The sequence below is a fragment of the Camarhynchus parvulus genome, chromosome 1 (assembly GCF_901933205.1).
Source record: "Camarhynchus parvulus chromosome 1, STF_HiC, whole genome shotgun sequence".
Lineage (NCBI taxonomy): Eukaryota > Metazoa > Chordata > Aves > Passeriformes > Thraupidae > Camarhynchus > Camarhynchus parvulus.
The window spans coordinates 9,130,696-9,148,568 of NC_044571.1; the positions used below are offsets into that span (position 1 = coordinate 9,130,696).

The 17,873-nt window shown below is 41.3% G+C and overlaps 1 protein-coding gene across 1 annotated transcript in view; it reads right to left on the reverse strand.

Annotated features, from left to right (window-relative positions):
• LANCL3 (LanC like 3) overlaps nucleotides 1-17,873 on the reverse strand; it is a 32,429-nt gene continuing 14,556 nt past the window's right edge. Inside the window, exons 2-5 of the mRNA XM_030952551.1 lie at nucleotides 3,375-3,498; nucleotides 2,415-2,612; nucleotides 1,262-1,469; nucleotides 1-214 (exon numbers count right to left, since the gene is read on the reverse strand). Of these exons, the coding sequence (XP_030808411.1) occupies nucleotides 55-214; nucleotides 1,262-1,469; nucleotides 2,415-2,612; nucleotides 3,375-3,498 (690 nt within the window). The 3' untranslated portion in view covers nucleotides 1-54. The remainder of the gene's footprint in view (nucleotides 215-1,261; nucleotides 1,470-2,414; nucleotides 2,613-3,374; nucleotides 3,499-17,873) is intronic.

Consider the following 17,873-nt stretch of genomic DNA (forward strand, 5'->3'; position numbering starts at 1 on the left):
CTGCAGGTGCCCTCTCCCACTACCTCCAGGATTGGCCCTGGAGAACATCAGTCTTTAGACAAAGACACTGAAGAGAGGAAACTCGGCTTGGTTGGGTTGCAGCAAGTCAGTCAGGAAACACACAGTTCCTGAAAAACCTTCATACAGACTATATACACTTTCTAGTGCCCGGGAACCAGACTTAAATTCTTCTGTAAATAAGAACTCTGCAAACCTAAAAAAGAAAAAAAAAAGAGTTGGTTATTACTTTATGTTCCTTTCTGTCTACTTATTGTTTGGAAGCATCATTTTAATAACACTCTTTAACATAATTAAAGAAAGTAGAATGATCAGTATTTAACCTTTTCTGCAAATTCTACACTATCAAATTTCCACAAGAAACTGAGGTTCATTAGATCCAGAAGAGACAAACCTTTGCAATCTATGTGTGCATTATGCTTGATTAAGAGCTATAAACTTCTGATTTCTGTAAGATGTATCATAAAACAAATACTTTTTGATAACTTTTAGGATGCAAGCAATGTTTCACATCAATGCAACAAATTGTGTAATTCTGAAATAGCTACACAAATTAAAAAATTAAGCAAAGGGCTGAAAATCAGTCATCATCATTGCTATACCACTTCCTCTTGTTATTCTGTGCTGCAAGGAAAACAGTAACAAACATGGAATAGTATGTTTTTAAACAAGTACAGGAAAGTAGAGATACATAGTTAAAGAGAATTGCAGCACCATGACAGAATTTTTACTGGACCACATATGCTTGCACTCAGACAAAATAGAATTAACTCCGCTAGCTAAGCTAAAGGTGGGAATGATAAATTAAAAAAATATAAAATAACTGCACACCACATCCTATACTTACTTTCCACTTCTAATAATATGGAATAATGTTAAATACTCTGAAAAAAATCCTAACTAATCATGTTTTACCCTACTCCTGGACTTGGGTACACAGCTTGTCTGGGTTCTGCCATCACATCAGGATGGACCTGGATGCATGTGACCCCTCCACATGCAGCCCAGTTCCCTCTGTAGGAATCAGGCTCCTGGGCAGGGAGGGATCCTGGGAGAACCCAGGCAGCCTGGAAGGAGACTGCAGAGCTCCCACAGAGTGCACTCACCCAGAACTCACAGCCAGAATTGATCCTGAACCTTAAACACTCGGGTTACATCCGAGGATGGGGATGACAGACTCTGCTTTATCAATGTTCCTGAAACTTTCTGGTATTACCTAAATCCAGAAGACAGGAATGCTCACCTCTGTGCCCTGTAGATGTATTTGGAGTTCCCAGTGAGCCTGTAGAGCAGCAGGAACACATAAGCACTACCAGCCACCCCGTGGCAAATGCCAGGGCCCTTCTTCAGGAGGCCTTTCTGCCAGGTGAGCTCTCCACAGCGGATACAAGTGTCCAGATACTGAGGCTTCTTGGAAACCAGGTAAGCTTTGGCAAACAGATATGCAATGCCTAGGAAAAGAGCAGGAGGATTGTTTTTTGTAATAAGCACACCAAGGGTTTCAAAGGACACCTAAGAAAATAAAGATTAATACACTAAAATACTGCAGGCTCATGCTCTGCACGTCAGTGTAGCCTCAAAATGCTCCATGAGGGGGGAGTATTGGCTATGCTAAAAACACACAGTAAATGTAAATATCCAACCCCTGTGACAATACCACTTTCAATCTTTTTTATTGAATTTCAGGGTTTACTCCAACATTCCCAGGCTTACATAATTTTAAAAGAGCAGTCACATTTTTGCCTTTAAACACGAAACACTTAGCACTGTGTTCTATTGGCTGCAAATCCCCATTTACCTCACCTGCTTACACTGACAGAAACACAAGGATGGGCAAGGTAATTTCTTACACTGGCAACACATAAAATTTTACTAAATGAGAAAAAGAAACTCACTTTGTTTTTTCCTAATAAGGCATACACTGCTTTATTCTAGTTATACACAGTTATGCATACTAACTTCTGCTTAAAAAAAAAGCTCTTTGGTTTATTTTTAGAGGGGATTTAAATAAATTAATCACAATCTTCACCAGAGCACTGCACAGCTCAGTTCACAGTAACCTTATGGGAATGCACATGACATAACTAACTCAAGTGCCTAAGGAAATGTTCAGCTGACTTGTGGTGTGAATTTAACAAACACTGGAGTAGCTGAAGTGTTCTTGTAAACTACATCTGTGTTATTACCCAAGAACAGTGATGGGATACAGGTTTTTGGGGGAAGAAAAATAGCAATTAATGAATTTCCCTATCTCAAAGTGTAACCTCTTTATGTCCTTTGGGTTTTTTTTCACTTTGGTCGAATTTAACCTGAGATTATCTTCTACATGGAATCACCTAATGTGGAAAAGCAATGTGCTCAGCATCTGGCTGTGCATAGATCAATGGGAAAAGAACCTGGAGCTCCATGGCACCAGTGCACCAGCTCGTTCTCCCTCTCAATGGTCTCCCCCAGCTCAGGGGGCCAGTTGCTGTTCTGCTCCTGGTCCATCAGGAAATCCACACTCTGCCACACCAGCTCCTGATCTGCTGGCTGCAGGTACTCATAATAGGAGAGCAACATCTGCAGGATTGAGGAAAGCCCATGTGCTGCCCCTGGAAAGAACAGAAACAACTGAATTAGAGGGTGGGTTTAGGTCCTGTCTGCACCTCATTGCAACTCTTCCTTGGGATAGATTTCCTTGTCAAGAGCATGGCTCCTTCATCTTCTTTGTGCATACTGGAATAGTGCTTGGAATAAAAGAGTTATAGGTGCCTAACACCATATTTTACTACTTCTGTCATTTCTAGTTCCTCTAGCTTTGCAAAAAAATATGTATGAATTCCTTCTGCTGTCACTCTGATATGACTGAAACTCACTGTATGAAGTTAAACTGAACCTGAACTGAATTCTGTTTCAAGGTGTTACTCTTCTTAACACACTCCTGAATCTGGGCCATATATTTGCATTTGCTGAATGCAAATTGAAACTGGGCCATAAATGGGTATTTCCAGTTACTGACTGACAGTATCAGTGAGCTAACACCTGAATTTCAGTGCAAGAACTGTCTGTACTTGCCAGGGTCTGTGGAACACACAACTCAGTGACTGCTCTCTCTGCTCCCCTGCCAAGGAACTGAGAACCAATCTCACACTTTCTGCAGTGATTCTGTGCCTTGAGAAGCCCACAAGGGTCCTGCTCAGTGGCCTTTCCCCTCTGACCCAGCTGCCCATGAGGAGAAGGAGGAGGATGGATGGTCCCAACTGGTTCAGGAGAAATCCCACACTGTAGATTTTATGTATTTTATTCCTGAAGTGCCTACTAGCTCAGCATCTCCACACAGCACACTCTCAGAGGTGTTGGTGTGTTTTACTCACCAAGATACTCTGTTCCATAGTAGGAATACATCAGTGGGACTGGTTTCCTCTTCTTCACTGCATACTGTTTTCCTGATTCTAGTATGGCCAGGCAAATTGATTTAATTTGTGCTGCAGTCAGCACCTAAACAGAAACATCAAACAAACATCATATCTATTATTTCATTTTTAAGACATTTTTCAGGAGTCTGCTTTTTTGCCAGCGCACAGGATGCAGTACTGCCTTTAATCTTATAAATATGCTGTAATGTACATCATTATTAGGAGTTCCTTACATAACACAGTTGATTTACATAATGTTTCTCAAAACCAGAGTTTCATCCTGTCTCAGGAAGTGAATGTCAAATCCTTAGCTGCACAGATGAGGTGAAAAGAGGCCCTGTAAGAGTCTTTCCTTCCCAGAAATCCTTCAGTCTGATGGAAGCTGACAACAAGCAGCAGGCAAGCTGCAGAACAGCAGCCTGCAGACTGGGGGAAGAGGCATTAGGAGAAGACAAAGGAAAACATAAAAGAAGTAAATGTTACAGGCTTCATTGGGACACAACGACCCAGACAGATTTTTCTACAGACAAGATTTAAAAAAAAAAGGAAGGAAGGGTTACTAAATTGTTACTAAATCACTACTACATGTGAGGGTTCAGAAACCTCTTAGTAAAAGAATCAGACTTTCTTAATACAAGAAAATGCTAAGAAAAACGAAGTGCACGACAGGCTTCTATGAAGATAGGCTAGCTATGCCTGTGGAATTTTAGCATCACAAACAGGTAAATGCAGTCCCTAAAAATGACTAATGCCTTATTCTTAGAGGTGTCAGAAGTAAGACTGACAAATCACACATTTCACCAGACATGAATTTTTCCACATTAAGCATTCAGTGAGAGATCAGTTTTACAGGGTTTAACTACAACTCTAATTACAGGCAATTCACTGCAATCATCAGCAATGTCCTGTGTCAGCCACACCTGGACATTACTGACCAACACCTAGGCCAATTAAATAATTTAACCAAAATACTGTTTTAGCTTTAGGGGAAAGCCCATGTGGCAGCAGTACTTTGAAGAAATATATTTCAACTTGTGAAAAGAGAACTGAGAAAGCAAAAAGGAAAAATGACACAGAAAAAAAATGGAAAAAGCTGTAAAAATAATCTTGACAATATAAACGGCAATCCTAAAATTAACTAGAGTATCAGAAAATAATGTCTTTGAAATGTTTCTGAACACATTTGGGTTTGCTATAATTTGTGTTATCATAGGACTGACAATTACTTCTTCAGGTTTAAAAAATACTGATAGGTTTAATATGGAGACAACATCTGTTATAAACTATATTTTCTAACTTGGACCATAAAAGATGCTACAGATAATTAATGTCACTTACAACTGAAAAATAATGATTGAAAGACCTTGTTTGTGTGTCTCACCCTGCTCCATGATAACAAGTGAGTTTATTACAGCTGCTCCAAATGACTCTGGTATTTGTACAACCTGGAGAACAAGCTAGTTCTCATCTTGATTAGTGTTCTTTAATGCCACTGCAGTAGAATTAAACAAGCCATTAACATCTGGAGACTTCACTCATTTCCAGTCATTTTTAAATTAATTGTCTTAGCTTCACAGAATTTAAAGAGATGGTTTGAATCTTAGCAAATGAGGAGAGCAAAGACACGGTGAGAAACACTGAATTCTCTCCAGAGCTCTCATTTTACTGTCTTGAAATTTGGGGCCTACTCCTCTGAACTCCATACCTTGTAAAAGCATTAATAAGATCATCTCTTAAAAATAAATGTGAAGGATAGATTCTTCTAATTGTAATTCTGAAAGGCATGTGGGTTAAGAAAAATCTTAATCAGTTCATCTTCTGTATGTAATGATTCCTTCACTTAATATTATCAACTAGCCTTCAATACAAACCATGTTTTGCTAAGCTTATTTTTATGTTCAGCACACTTAATTTTTAAATTAAACTAATGACTGTTTTAGAATGCTGACTGTGTATTTTAAATGGATATGAACTTCTATCCAAATCCAGCCTTCCATGGTGTTGCATAAAGAAGTATTAGCTAGGTAAGAATGCACTGTTCACTGTTTTGTAATATAAAGTATGTGTAAAAAGAAAAAACACTTGAGCACTATGAATACCTAAACCTATACACTAGTATAGTATAAACTAAGTATAAATACACCCTTTTGACTGGCATAATGAAATATGCTAATGAATGTCACCTGTTTTTCAGAATGCAAAAGCAGCCCATATGCAAAGACAAGAAAAACTGTATTTAAAAGCGGGAATGAATGGTAGAAATCAACCCACCTGATCCACTTCCACATGACCAAAGAAAATGGTAAAGAAAATGACCTGTGTATCTTGAAAACAGCCTCATTTCTGGCCCCTTGAACTGATCTGTGGGCTTACACCAGGCAGATGTGCCCTAACTAACAGCTAAATAAATATTTATGTTGACTACAAATACCTTTTACAAAGTCACTCAATTTACAGTCAGTGTAGGGTTGCTGCTTGTTTCCCAAAACACTTACTTATGAAGGATTTGTATTTGCTCCTTATTCTGGGAAATGGCTGACAGGAACAGAAACTCTCACTTGCCATCACTATTAGTGGCCTGCCAGAGGCTGAATAATCAGCAATCACATTTAAGATCTCCATTAGTTTGACACATATTACTTCAATCAATTTTGTGTTAAAATCTCCTTAGATTTCTGTCACCTTACCAAAAAAAATTTAAAAAAACTGTGCTTTTCTCTGTATGCTCCCTCACAGTATCTTTAAAAAAACAGCTAAATCTTATGTGCAAGACAACAACCATAAAATACATTAATCATAACCACAGACAGTGCAACTGTGGTCCTACAAACTTCATTTTCATTTCAGTGTAGTCATTTCCTCGCCCCTGGGAATTACTGAAGTAATGTTTAATTAGGGACAGAAAAGAAACAGACTGATCATCCTCAGACTTTGAAGGGATAAATCATATATTGATATCACGTCCTCTAGAGCCATCAGATGCTTTGATGCAGAATAAAGCCAATATGAGAATATGCTACCTAGAAAAAAATTCATACTTGAGATAAGATGCATATTTTGAGAAAATTCTTGAATGTCACTTAATACGAGCATGGGTAAAATAATTCTTTATCATGTTAGTACTTGAATGGAAGTCTAATGACACAAAGAGATATATTGCTAGTGCTTTAAAATTTCACCTTATTTCTTTTTGTATTCTTGAAGACATCACAACCTGTTCTACCACAGAATTACAGAATGGTTTGGGTTGAAGCCACCTTAAAGACCACTTAGTTCCAAGTCCCCCACCATGGGTAGGGAAGCCTTCTACTAGACCAGGCTGGGCAAAGCCCCATCCACCCTGGCTTTGAACAACTTCGCCACAACAACCTGTTCCAGTGTCTCACCACCCTCACAGCAAGGAATTCCTTTCCCAATATTTAGATATAAGTTGCTTTCTTTCCAGTCTAAAGCCATTCCCCATTGTCCTGTCACTACATGTCCATGTAAAAAGCCCCTCTTAATCTTTCAGCTATTTATCAAACACACACATCATACATGTTCCTTTTCCTGGTTAAGTAGAGGTGGCCTGCCCACTTTAGTCAAAAGAGGTGATTTTGTCTCATTTGATGTTAGAAATGTTTATTTTAGCCTCCTCACTAGAATGAAGCTTGGAATGCATGCATTCCACATTCTACCAGCAATTTCTGTATCAGTTGGTCGCTGGAGTTCTTTATTTCCTGTTTTACATCATTGTCCACTGATGCTGAGTGTTGCCAAATAATTGCTCCACTCACACTGGTGACAGCTTCATTCCCATATACCTGTTACTTTAAGGACAACACATAGGCAGCACTTTAATACTTTCTGTTTGTACCACTGTCTGTGTCTAGGAGCCTGACTTGCAGTAAAAAAGCCACGGTGATTGTTCATAAGGTCTCTCCATTTTTCTCTGGTGCCTCTGCAGACAATATGCCTTTTCCCATAAAGGCACTCCACAATTTTGTGAATTACTTAAGGCAGGTCTTTTTTTCAGTAAATCCCTGTTAAAAGGCAGCCAGGAAGTGCTATGTCTATAGCAATCACAAAGCATCATTCTGCTTTTTGTTAGCAATCTCTCACCCTGAGATTGTTTAGTTGGAAGTCAGTAATTTCACAACTCCTTTTAATCTACTAAAAAAGATTTTGCAATTATTGGTTATGACAGTGCTAAGCCCCACGTATGTATTTTGAAAACTGCAGACAGAAATCTTGACCTTGAGGATTAGGCAGAAAGCAGCAGGATGAGCTGTTCTGATTAGAGTAACATTTTCAGCACTTTTTCATTCCTCTGAATGCTTGTACAAACCCCTTGGCTCATTTTGAAAACCACTGCTACATCAAACTGCATACTGTATGGAGCGTATTTGATGCTGTAAGCTTTTAATTCTTTTAACAGGTCTGTATTTATTTCCTTAGAGCTCTTTCCTGTGACAGAAGGCATTACTGAAACCAAGTATCATGATCTTTTGATAGATGCATGAGCACTTTTAGGAGGCAACAGCTACAGTTACATTATTACGGAAAAAAACTTCTACGCACATAAAAACATTTTATTATGCATCTAACACATCAAATCTCTCTCTATTACACTTCTAACGAGCCACTTACATGAATTTGATCGTACACTATTTCTGATGCTGTACAGAGTGTCAAAATAAGCTGAAGAAAATGGGTCAGTCTGCAAATAACATCACAGGAGCTTTGCCATTGCTCTCCCATGCTGGTAGCCCAGCAGAGGGAGCCTGTGAATTAGTTATAATTCAAAATGCTGCAAAAAATGATATACATATTTGTGTTCAGCAAGACAGCAGACACTGGTAATTTCATGATACTTACAGCAGCACATGGTATTTCAGTTCAGTTCAGTCCTTAAGCTTGATCTATTCCTGCCAAAGACAGGGACTGGCATTGTTCAGGAACCTTTCCATGCAATGTCACAGCCAGGTTTTTCTCTTTCAGATGACGATAACACCTGAAGCCGTGGAAGAGCAGCAGGTACAATAACAGGGTCTGCCTCCCTCAGTGTTATTCCAGTTTGATTGATCTACCTCTCCTTTAGCACAGTGGGAAACACAGCTCCAAGTACACGGACACAGCAGCTCAGGACTCTGCTTCCCTCATGAGCACTGTCAAGTACACCCTTCTTTTAAAGATAAAAAAATATATGGTTCTAAATCTCCTGAAAACTTTGGTCAATAAATTAGTTTCAGAAGTACAGTTCCTAATGCAGTCTGTTTGATACTGTAACAGCACCATGTGTTGTCTTGAGAGTGTACTTCCCCAGATTTCTCACAGTAACACAACTGACAGTGACAGTGCGGTCAGACTCAGAACAACTACTGCTATGATTCTGCCAGTTCACTGGAAAATGGTACTTGACTGTAATCCTGAGTAAGTCAGACTTCCCTACAGATCCCATTGGCACTGCTTGTTTTTAACATGTGAATTTGGGTGGGTTTGAGGCTTGCTCTTTGCCTCAGCAACATGGACCAGAACAGCCAGTCCTGTCCTGTTTTGTGTGTCACTGATCACGACTCCAATCAGAAACTAAAGGCTGTCTTTATTCCCGATGAATCAGATTACTGGCAAATAAGACAATACAGAAATTTTGTTACATTAACAGAGTACAAAACTTCCACAGGTCTTACCTGCCACGACTGTGTACCACTGAACCTATCAAATTCTGCTGTTAGACCCGTCCTTCAGAAGGGGAACATGAAGTGTTGCAGAAAAGGATGGAGCACAACAGTCACTGTAGACAGGTGGCTGGCTCAGAGCAGCTGGTGCTGCTACACAGTTGGTCAAATGCACTGGGCATCTCAATTCCTTATGTCTCCACTTAAAAAATTGAGAGTTTCAAAGAAAAACAATTGTTTCAAAGAAAAACAATTTGTACAGCATTCACATTTTCTGAACATGATTCCTTCATCCAGGGTTTTTCCCCTGGGAAGCTGAAAGGTAGCAAGAGGCCTCAGAGAAAAGAAAAACAACTCTTGTCTCATTTGCTTCTCCTGTGTTGTGCTCACATGTGGAATGTGTTTGGAGATTGTTTGCCCAAGGTGATTGCTTGATTGGACTCTGCTGTGAGTTGTTTTGACTCACTGGCCAATTAGGGCCAAGCTATGCTGGGACTCTGGAAAGAGTCACAAGTTTTCATTATTATCTTTTTAGCATTCAGTAAGTATCCTTTCTGTATTCTTTAATATAGTATAGTATTCTTTAATATAATATAGTATCATAAAGTAATAAATTAGCCTTCTGAGAACATGGAGTCAGATGCCTTCGTTCTTCCCTGCCATGGCGCTCACTGTGAATTTACAATACCTTTGTGGTGGGTGACAACATCTGGGGTCTTTGTGTGCACTGTCCACACACACATTTGACAATCACTCCCTTGTGATTGTCACTGATGGGCATTTTCATTTGTCCTGGGGTAAGAACACCAGGCAGGAACTGGAGGAGTGCCCAGTTGGCCGAACCTCCAGCAGCATTTTAGCCCCTTTTGCAGGCTGCTGTGTACCACAGTCAGTGGCAATAATCACAATTTCCCCCACACCTGGAATGCATTCAGCTCCCTGGCAGGAGGGTGCAGCCAGGTGGGCATTGGCCTCTTCTCCCAGGTAACCAGGGACAGGACAAGAGGACAGAGCCTGAAGCTGTGCCAGGGGAGGTTTAGCTTAGACATTAGGAAGAATTTCTTCACAGAAAGGTTGATCAGACATTGGAACAGACTGCCCAGGGATCACTGTCCCTGGAGGTGTTTAAGGAAAGACTGGATGCAGTGCCATGGTCTGACTGACACACTGGTGTTCAGTCACAGGCTGGATCTGATGGTCCCAGAGGTGTTTTCCAACCCGATTGTCTCTGGGATTCTGTGATTATGCAAGCAATCACACAGTTCCTGCTGCATTCTTTTCTTAGGACATTTCTCCCTAGGAGTTCTCATCTTAGGACAAATCACAATGCCCAGAAGACACAAGGGGAAGGGAGAGAGTGTGTGTGGAGGGGAAGGAAGCACAAGAAGACCTGAGTATCTTTTGTTGCTGCTGCACTTTTCTTCAAGCTCCCCCTACCCTGAATGAAGAGAGAGGGAAACATGAGTTTTTTTCTTAGTTACACTCAGGCTGTTACTCTGCTGCACCAGGGTGTGGCTGGATACACCTATCAAGCTCTAAAACAGTGGCTCTCCCACATCCTGGGAAGGAAAACCAGTTCTCCATCACTATCATTACTTGAAGAAAGTAGGGAAGCACCAGCCCCCTGCTCTCTGCTGCTGGAGAAATGAAGCAGGGAGGATGCCAAGGAACAGATCCCAGATCAAAGCAGTTCAGATAATCACATGATTGAGGAGCTATCAGTCTGCCCACTGAGAGCTGAGGCCCTGCTCAGCAGCAAAGCCAGCAGGGCAGTTTCAAAGCCAGCAGGGCATTTCTCAGGAGGACAAGTCCAATCCCAGGAGAAGGGAGGTATCCCGGGATGCACTCCTGTGCTGAGGCTTTTGAGCAGCAGCTGTCTGCACCCCAGCTGCATTCCTCTGCTGCCTAGTCGAGGGTTAGAGTTACCACAGAGCACAGAGAGCCAACAATTTAATTTCAAGCATCTCTCCCTAGAATTGCACCCAAATTCAAGAGCGTGAATTGAAAAGCATGTTTAAAAACATTAAAAAGATTTGCAAATTAAGTGACAAACAAACCCAGCACTGCTTGGAGAGGCTTTTTCTTACATTATGGAATTCTACCCCAACCTTTTTCATCCAACATGTAAAATCCTTTTTTTTTTTTTTCCTTTTTCACTGTTATTACTGACTAGCCACATAATGCATGGCTGAGCAATTTTGGGGCCACAGACCCTGGGAACTGGAAAAAATGGGTGTATCAGAGATCACCTTTCTGCAATCCACATCCTTGTTTGGAGCTCCTGTGTATCAACCACTCCTTCACCAGACACAGGAGCAGTTTATGAGAGCTGCAAATAAGCAGAGGATTACTGCTGCAGGGATACTGCTTTCCTTCCCATTCTCCCCTCACAGGTAGGAAGAGGATTATTCATGCATAAACTTCATCAGTGGGAAATCCTTTGACTCTCTTTAGTCTCAGTCAGAAAGTAAATCAGTGCATGAGCTCTGTAATTGGCTCATGCCAAAACCACAGCAGAGTTGTCAATTCCTGATGGGAGATTTATCCTTCTGCACTCCAGACAGGTGTCCCTGGCAGTGCTGCATGATGATGACAAACACCTCCCAAGCTGGGCACTTGCACTCCTGCAGGGGAACAGTGTGCTGTAGCTGTGCTGCCCCAGGATCCCATCCCATTTATAACACTGCCAAGCAAGGAACATCTGCTCTGCCTGTGAATGTTGGAGCAGCTTACTGCCCCTTAACAGCAGCTCCGCTGGTTCTCTGGAGGTGATTCCATGCCTCCAGCTGTTCCACAGACATTTCTTGTGGTAGCAAAGCTGTCCTGGTGCTTGGGCTGGAACATGAATGCAATCCATGCAGAGGCATAAGAAGTACTATCCATGCTTCCAGCTCCAGAACAGCAGGAAACAGGATTCATGAAACTGCCCTTGCAAGAGACAAAACCTTTGTAACCAGCAATGAGAGATCCCCTCCCCAAACACTGCATTAACCCATGGCTTTAGTCTGAATTTAAAAATTATTCAAGTCCAGTTCATTTGGGCACCATTATTTGCTGCTAGGAACTCAGGCAGGCTGCTTCTTGGGAAAAGGAATTTATTACTTTTTGCACACATTGGCAGATCAGCGTGAGATGGGCAGAACACGACTTTGATTTAGTCAGTGAAGGCTAATATTAGTCAAAAGGAAACTGACCTAGGCTTGAGTTCTACAAATGAAAATGACAACTGTATCTAGAAACCAAAGAAAGTTGATGAGCCATATCTGAAGATGACTTGAAGGTCTCCAGAAAGAACTGGACGCTTCTGTTTCTTCATTCTTTTACTTCATCAGTAAGAGATGTGAGATCCCAAAAAAAACAACCCCAAATGAAATTAAGAGATTATACTTAAAAGCAACTATGTCATACAACAAATTAAAAGTAGAGGATGAGGACAGAGAAAGATTGATTGTTAATTCCTTGAGAATATCTCTAAGGAAGCTCATCATTCAATGCATCTTAAGCAACACCATATCTTAATCACTGCCAGTAATGGAAAAGAGCCTTCTCAGCCTCATGCAGCACTTTATTTTTTCAATTTGTCAAAGTCACTTCAACTATTAGATCATTCTTATGGCATTTAATATCAAAGTCCTCATTGACCTGAATGGGTCCTGACTGTGGAGACTATTACTCCTGGCAAGTATCACGTAAGAAATGCTGAAAACTTTACAAGTTTGTTAGGGTTTCTTAATCTTGCTAGTAACACCATAGGGATGGCTCATGGTTTGCTGGAACTGATAATTATGTCCAAGTTAGCCCTTAAAGACTGAGACTTCGGGAACATGAAGTACTTGACAGAGTAAAATGCTGACCTCACTTGCAGAAGCTGAGTAGAGACAATTAACAGATACAGCTGAGATCCAGTTGAGCAAATATCCAACTCTTCAAGCATTGATCCTGCTCTGATTTCAGTCAGTTTGAGGGAACTGACTAGCACATGCACTGCCATTCACTGCTCTACACCAATGTGAAGTCCATGGTTAGTGCCAATAAAAAATATTCGGGCTTTTTAAATCACTTTTTTCCAAGGCTCTGCATACTGCATGCCTACTGAAAAAAGCTGCATTTATAAGCAGCAGTTCTCCCTCAGACTCTCAAAGAACTGTCAACAAATATTCTCATGAAGACTGTCTCCTGTGATGAGCCAGGCAACATGTCTTCTGCATCTAAATGAAAAAGACTAAAAATTTCAGTTGAGGTATGAGGCACCACTCCCCCAAAGCCAGAATTCCAAATAATGTATTTTCTGTGGAGGCAGAGCTTGAGCTCTACTCATGCTATAGATCTTCTTTGCTACCACAAATACATTATTTGAAGAATTAAAATAAAATTAATAAAATTAATAGGTTTGAAAAAATAAAACAAAGAATTGCAGTTTATATACACACCAGCAGATTTTATTGGATCAAATTATCTCTTATCTTGCTGGACAGTCAGTTTAACAGGAATTCACTTGCCTTTCAAACTAATATCCCATGTCATGGTTCACAGATGCAGCTGAGACTGTCAGACATTTACAGTTTTCCATGGAGAATTTTTTTTCTGTCAGGACTGCTGTCTTACAGATCAAGAGTTCTATAATCATTATAGTGCAAGGGCTCCATATCTCCAGAGTTTCATACCTCCTCGATGTTTCTCATATGCACCTCCTCTAAGCACTGACTCTTCCTGGTCTTTGCAGCAGCCATCTGACTCCAGTTCCCATCAATCCACTCTTTTATACCACTGTTCTTATTGGCTACAGGTGTGGCCTGTTAAGATCAGGCCTGCTCCCAACCTTTAGTAATTGGTCCAGCTGCAACTCGTTGGGGGATAAGATTACATTCTATACCACCTTCATTTACCCATCCTGTATCCCCCCACAAGGACTACAGGATTTGGCCTGGACTACACCTGTCAAAAACATTTTACCACTTTTCAACGAATCAAATATTACAATGTAAGCAGTTGTACATCCACTTAATTTTACATATAAAGTGTGTTGCTGGGCGTCATAGGTTCATTCTTTCTTCTTTGTTTGGCTTCCTTGGAGTCTTTTTTTGACATAGTTGAAACTCACAAAATATGCCAGGGACATCTGAAACTCAGAAAAGAGACTTCACTCTATACATTTTTAGGCAGCCTTATATTTTTTTCCCTCTTTATGTTAAAATTACTGCATTCCTTATCTGTCACTATCATCCAGTTCCTTTTATCTTCCTCATGCAAGAATTCCCAGTCTACTTCCAGTGCCTGCAGGCTTCTTCTGGGAGTGTTCAGACCTCCTCCTCCTGTACAAGTGAACGTGCGTCATCCACAGGCTTTCCAAACTAAATAAGAAAACAGAAACATCTCCTCAAAGCCTCGTGGCAGAAGTGCTGGAACCAAAAAAAAACCTGATGGAGGAGGAGAGGCTGCAGAAAGCAGCATTTGGAAAACTGTCCATAAAAGACTGTACAGCTTGTTACTGTTAAAACTTGCAGAAATTAACTACTGCTCATTCCTTCGTTTGTTTCAAATTAAGGCTCAGAAAGAGAACACAGTTGCTGCCAGCATCGGAGGCTCCTAACTACAGTGCTTTCAAGGCACTGGAGGTTTTTTCCACATTTAAAATGAATAAAAGCTTGGGCTTCCATGCTGACATGCTGCCTAGGGATGCACAGAATGCCCCCTGTATAATCCAGGTACAGCTGTAACAGCTCAGCACCTCAGAGGAGTCCCTGACCTGCTCCAAATGTGACACTCAGGGAGGAGAAGCACCTGAATTGGGTGTGACAATTCTCCCAGAGCTGAGAGCAGGGCTGCTACCTCTGCTCCGTGTATTGCAGCACTGCAGAAAGCAAACAGAAAGTGTTAGGGTGCATGAGAGTAACACTGAAATGATTATTTAACAGCTACTTTAGCACTGATTGCTTTGTTCTTTCTTCGGATAATTCTCTGGGTCTGCTCTCCCATTATTGAAATAAACAAAACAAACAAAACAGGATGTCAAGCAGAAACAAGTACTTTAGAGGTAATTAAGAAATTCTTCTAAGTGAAGCTAACATCTGTTTTCTGGACAGGAGATAATAAGTTAAAGGGGATAACGTGTTAAAGAACACAAAAAATTACTTTATCTTGCAATGTATGAACAAAATGATGGTTTATGAAAAGCTGCAAATTTAAAGGCAAAACATCTCTCTGCTCCCCCAAGACTCAAGTAAGCTAGGGAAATTATTTCTGCAAAATTTAGCTGAGTTCACTCACAGTGTGCAATTTTAACAAACCAACTGAACTTTTCCATAATTGGGAATTTTTAGAAAGATCTTTGGCCTGGCTGCTGGAAGTGCTCCACTGCTCCAAGTGAATTAAATTTGAATTCTTCAGAGCCCGTGCTGCGTAAATAAATAATTTAACACCTTTCAACTCCTCCAATATTACAATGCAAGAACATTTATTCCTGACTGTGAGAGACTGGAATGTTAATGGTTAATGACTCAAACAATTTCCCATTTGTGCTTTGCACCCCCTGAGGGGCAGGCAGTGAGTTTTGGGTGGGAGGTGGTGAAGCCTCTGGTCCCCATGAGACCAAGGGTGTGAGCACCCAGCACCAAGGGCTACAAGCCAGGCCTTGAGCCAGGTAAGATCCTGCAAGGTGGGATGGTGCTTTTCATCATGCCTCGGTTGTAAAACTCCCCCTGCTTCCCCAGGGGAAGGTCCCGAGGATGTTCATCCCCTCTGGTGGGGCATAACTGGCTCAAATAAGTTCATGTGAGAGGCAAGAAGGGCTCTTAAACCATCAGAGACCCCCAAAGCACCTCCAGGCTCATTTCTGAGGCTCCCCCCAAAGGACTGAAAGTTCTCCCAGCAGGGAAGGCACTTGGGCATTCTCACCAAGCCTAAGCACACATTAACCCATTGAACTTCGTGTTTTGGGGGCCTCCCCCACTCCCAATGCATCAAGACTGTGACCATCACTTTGATCTATGGACATCAAAATTGCATCAAGTCTCACTGCAGGATTCACTGGTGGGATATCTTTCTACTGTAAGGCTTTTTTTCTTCTCCCTTGTACATTTACTTGAGTGTTATTTTTATGCTTTTATATTGCTTTATTACTAAAGATAATGGTGATCAAAATTATTATTTTTGGCCACATACCTGCTCTCCTTTGCAACCAAACTGTTCCAAAATAAACCCTATGGATATATATCTACAATAAACCCTATGGATACATATTTACAGACACCAATCATTCAGTGTTGTTTCATTCTAATCTGTCCCAAGTGATCTCCTAACAAGAAGCTGGGTTACTCTTGCCTCCAGGGATGGGTCACAACACTGCCAGATGTGGCAAGGCCAAGTCACAGAATCAACTCCCAGAACTCAGCCAGTCAATTCTGGAAGAAAAATGAACCCTTGTGTTTCAGAGCACAAAGCCAGTCCTCAATGAAAGCAGGTTAGTCATGTTACAGACAACACATTTCAGAACCACTTTCCACAGACATTTGTGTAGCTGAGTCATCTAGCACTGGTACAAGACATTAAAGCAGATGGAGCACTAGAAACAAATCTTGAAGGAGAAAGATTTGTTTATACACTAGAGTGCTCCTCACTGCAATCAAGTGGAAGCATCCAACTGTCCATGCTGTGCTGTGTGTGAAACAGTTTGAAAACTGTAATTTAAACCTGTTGTGCAGTTCCTGTGCCTCTGCCATGCTGCAAGCAACAGTTTCATCCCTTGCTGCCACTTCGGGTGACAAAGACAGCGTTTGGGGCACTTCCCTCCAGGCTGTGCTCTGAGGAATGTTCAAGTATTAAATGGGAATAATTTCAATCAGAGGTGCAATGAGATGCTCCAGCCATCAGCGCACTCTGCTGAGAGGCATCAGCTTAAATCACTGCCCTGTGTCAGAAAAAGAAGGGAGGGGAATTTGAATTGCCAGGTCTGTGATGAAATCTCAAGGTTATAGCATATATAAAAAGGAAGACCCCCACTTGCCCTGTAATTTGCTCAGAGCCCATTTGGTCTTAACATCTGTAAGGGTGACAAGAGGTGAACATTCTGCCCTTGCTACTGGGAAAAGATGTGATGCCAAATTTGCTTTCACTCTGCAGCAGGTCAGACCCTTGGGGCTCTGTGAGAAGAGCCCTTGCAGCAAACTGGGCTATGTGGGATGTGCTCCCCAGCTGCAGCTTTACAGCCTCCTCTGGAGGAGGCAGAGATGAGTTATGGCAGGTGAGATGCAGTGCAAACTGCCACTACCTGTGGGAAAACTGGAAGGAGTTGCATAAATACCATGGAGAAAGGACAGCACTGTAAATCTGTGCCAGAGCTCCACAGATGGTGAGTGATGGAGCTGCTAGCCTATGAATTTTGGCATGGCTTGTGTGACCCCCAGCACAGCACTCTCAGGATTTGCATGCCTATCAAAAGAGGCCCAGAAGATTTTCAGGGCACAAATCAGGTGCCTTGGACATTCAAGCCAATCCAACCTTATTCAACAGCCCAGGAAAGTTTTGACTACAAAACTTTTGATGCTTTGGCATGCCAGGTGAGTTTTAGGCAATGGAAGGATCTGAGGATTCACAGAGAGTGAACACATGATATGTTGGATGGTACAGATGTGTAAGGAGTCCAAAATAGCACTGACCTTGTGGATGGCATGTTGTGATAATGAGAACTGGTTATGGCTTATCATTTATTTTAGCTGTTCATTCCCATGGAGAATAAATGCAAAGGAATGTAAGGAGAATTTACATCAAAGCAAGTGCTGACCTCTGACGTATTCAGGCCCTG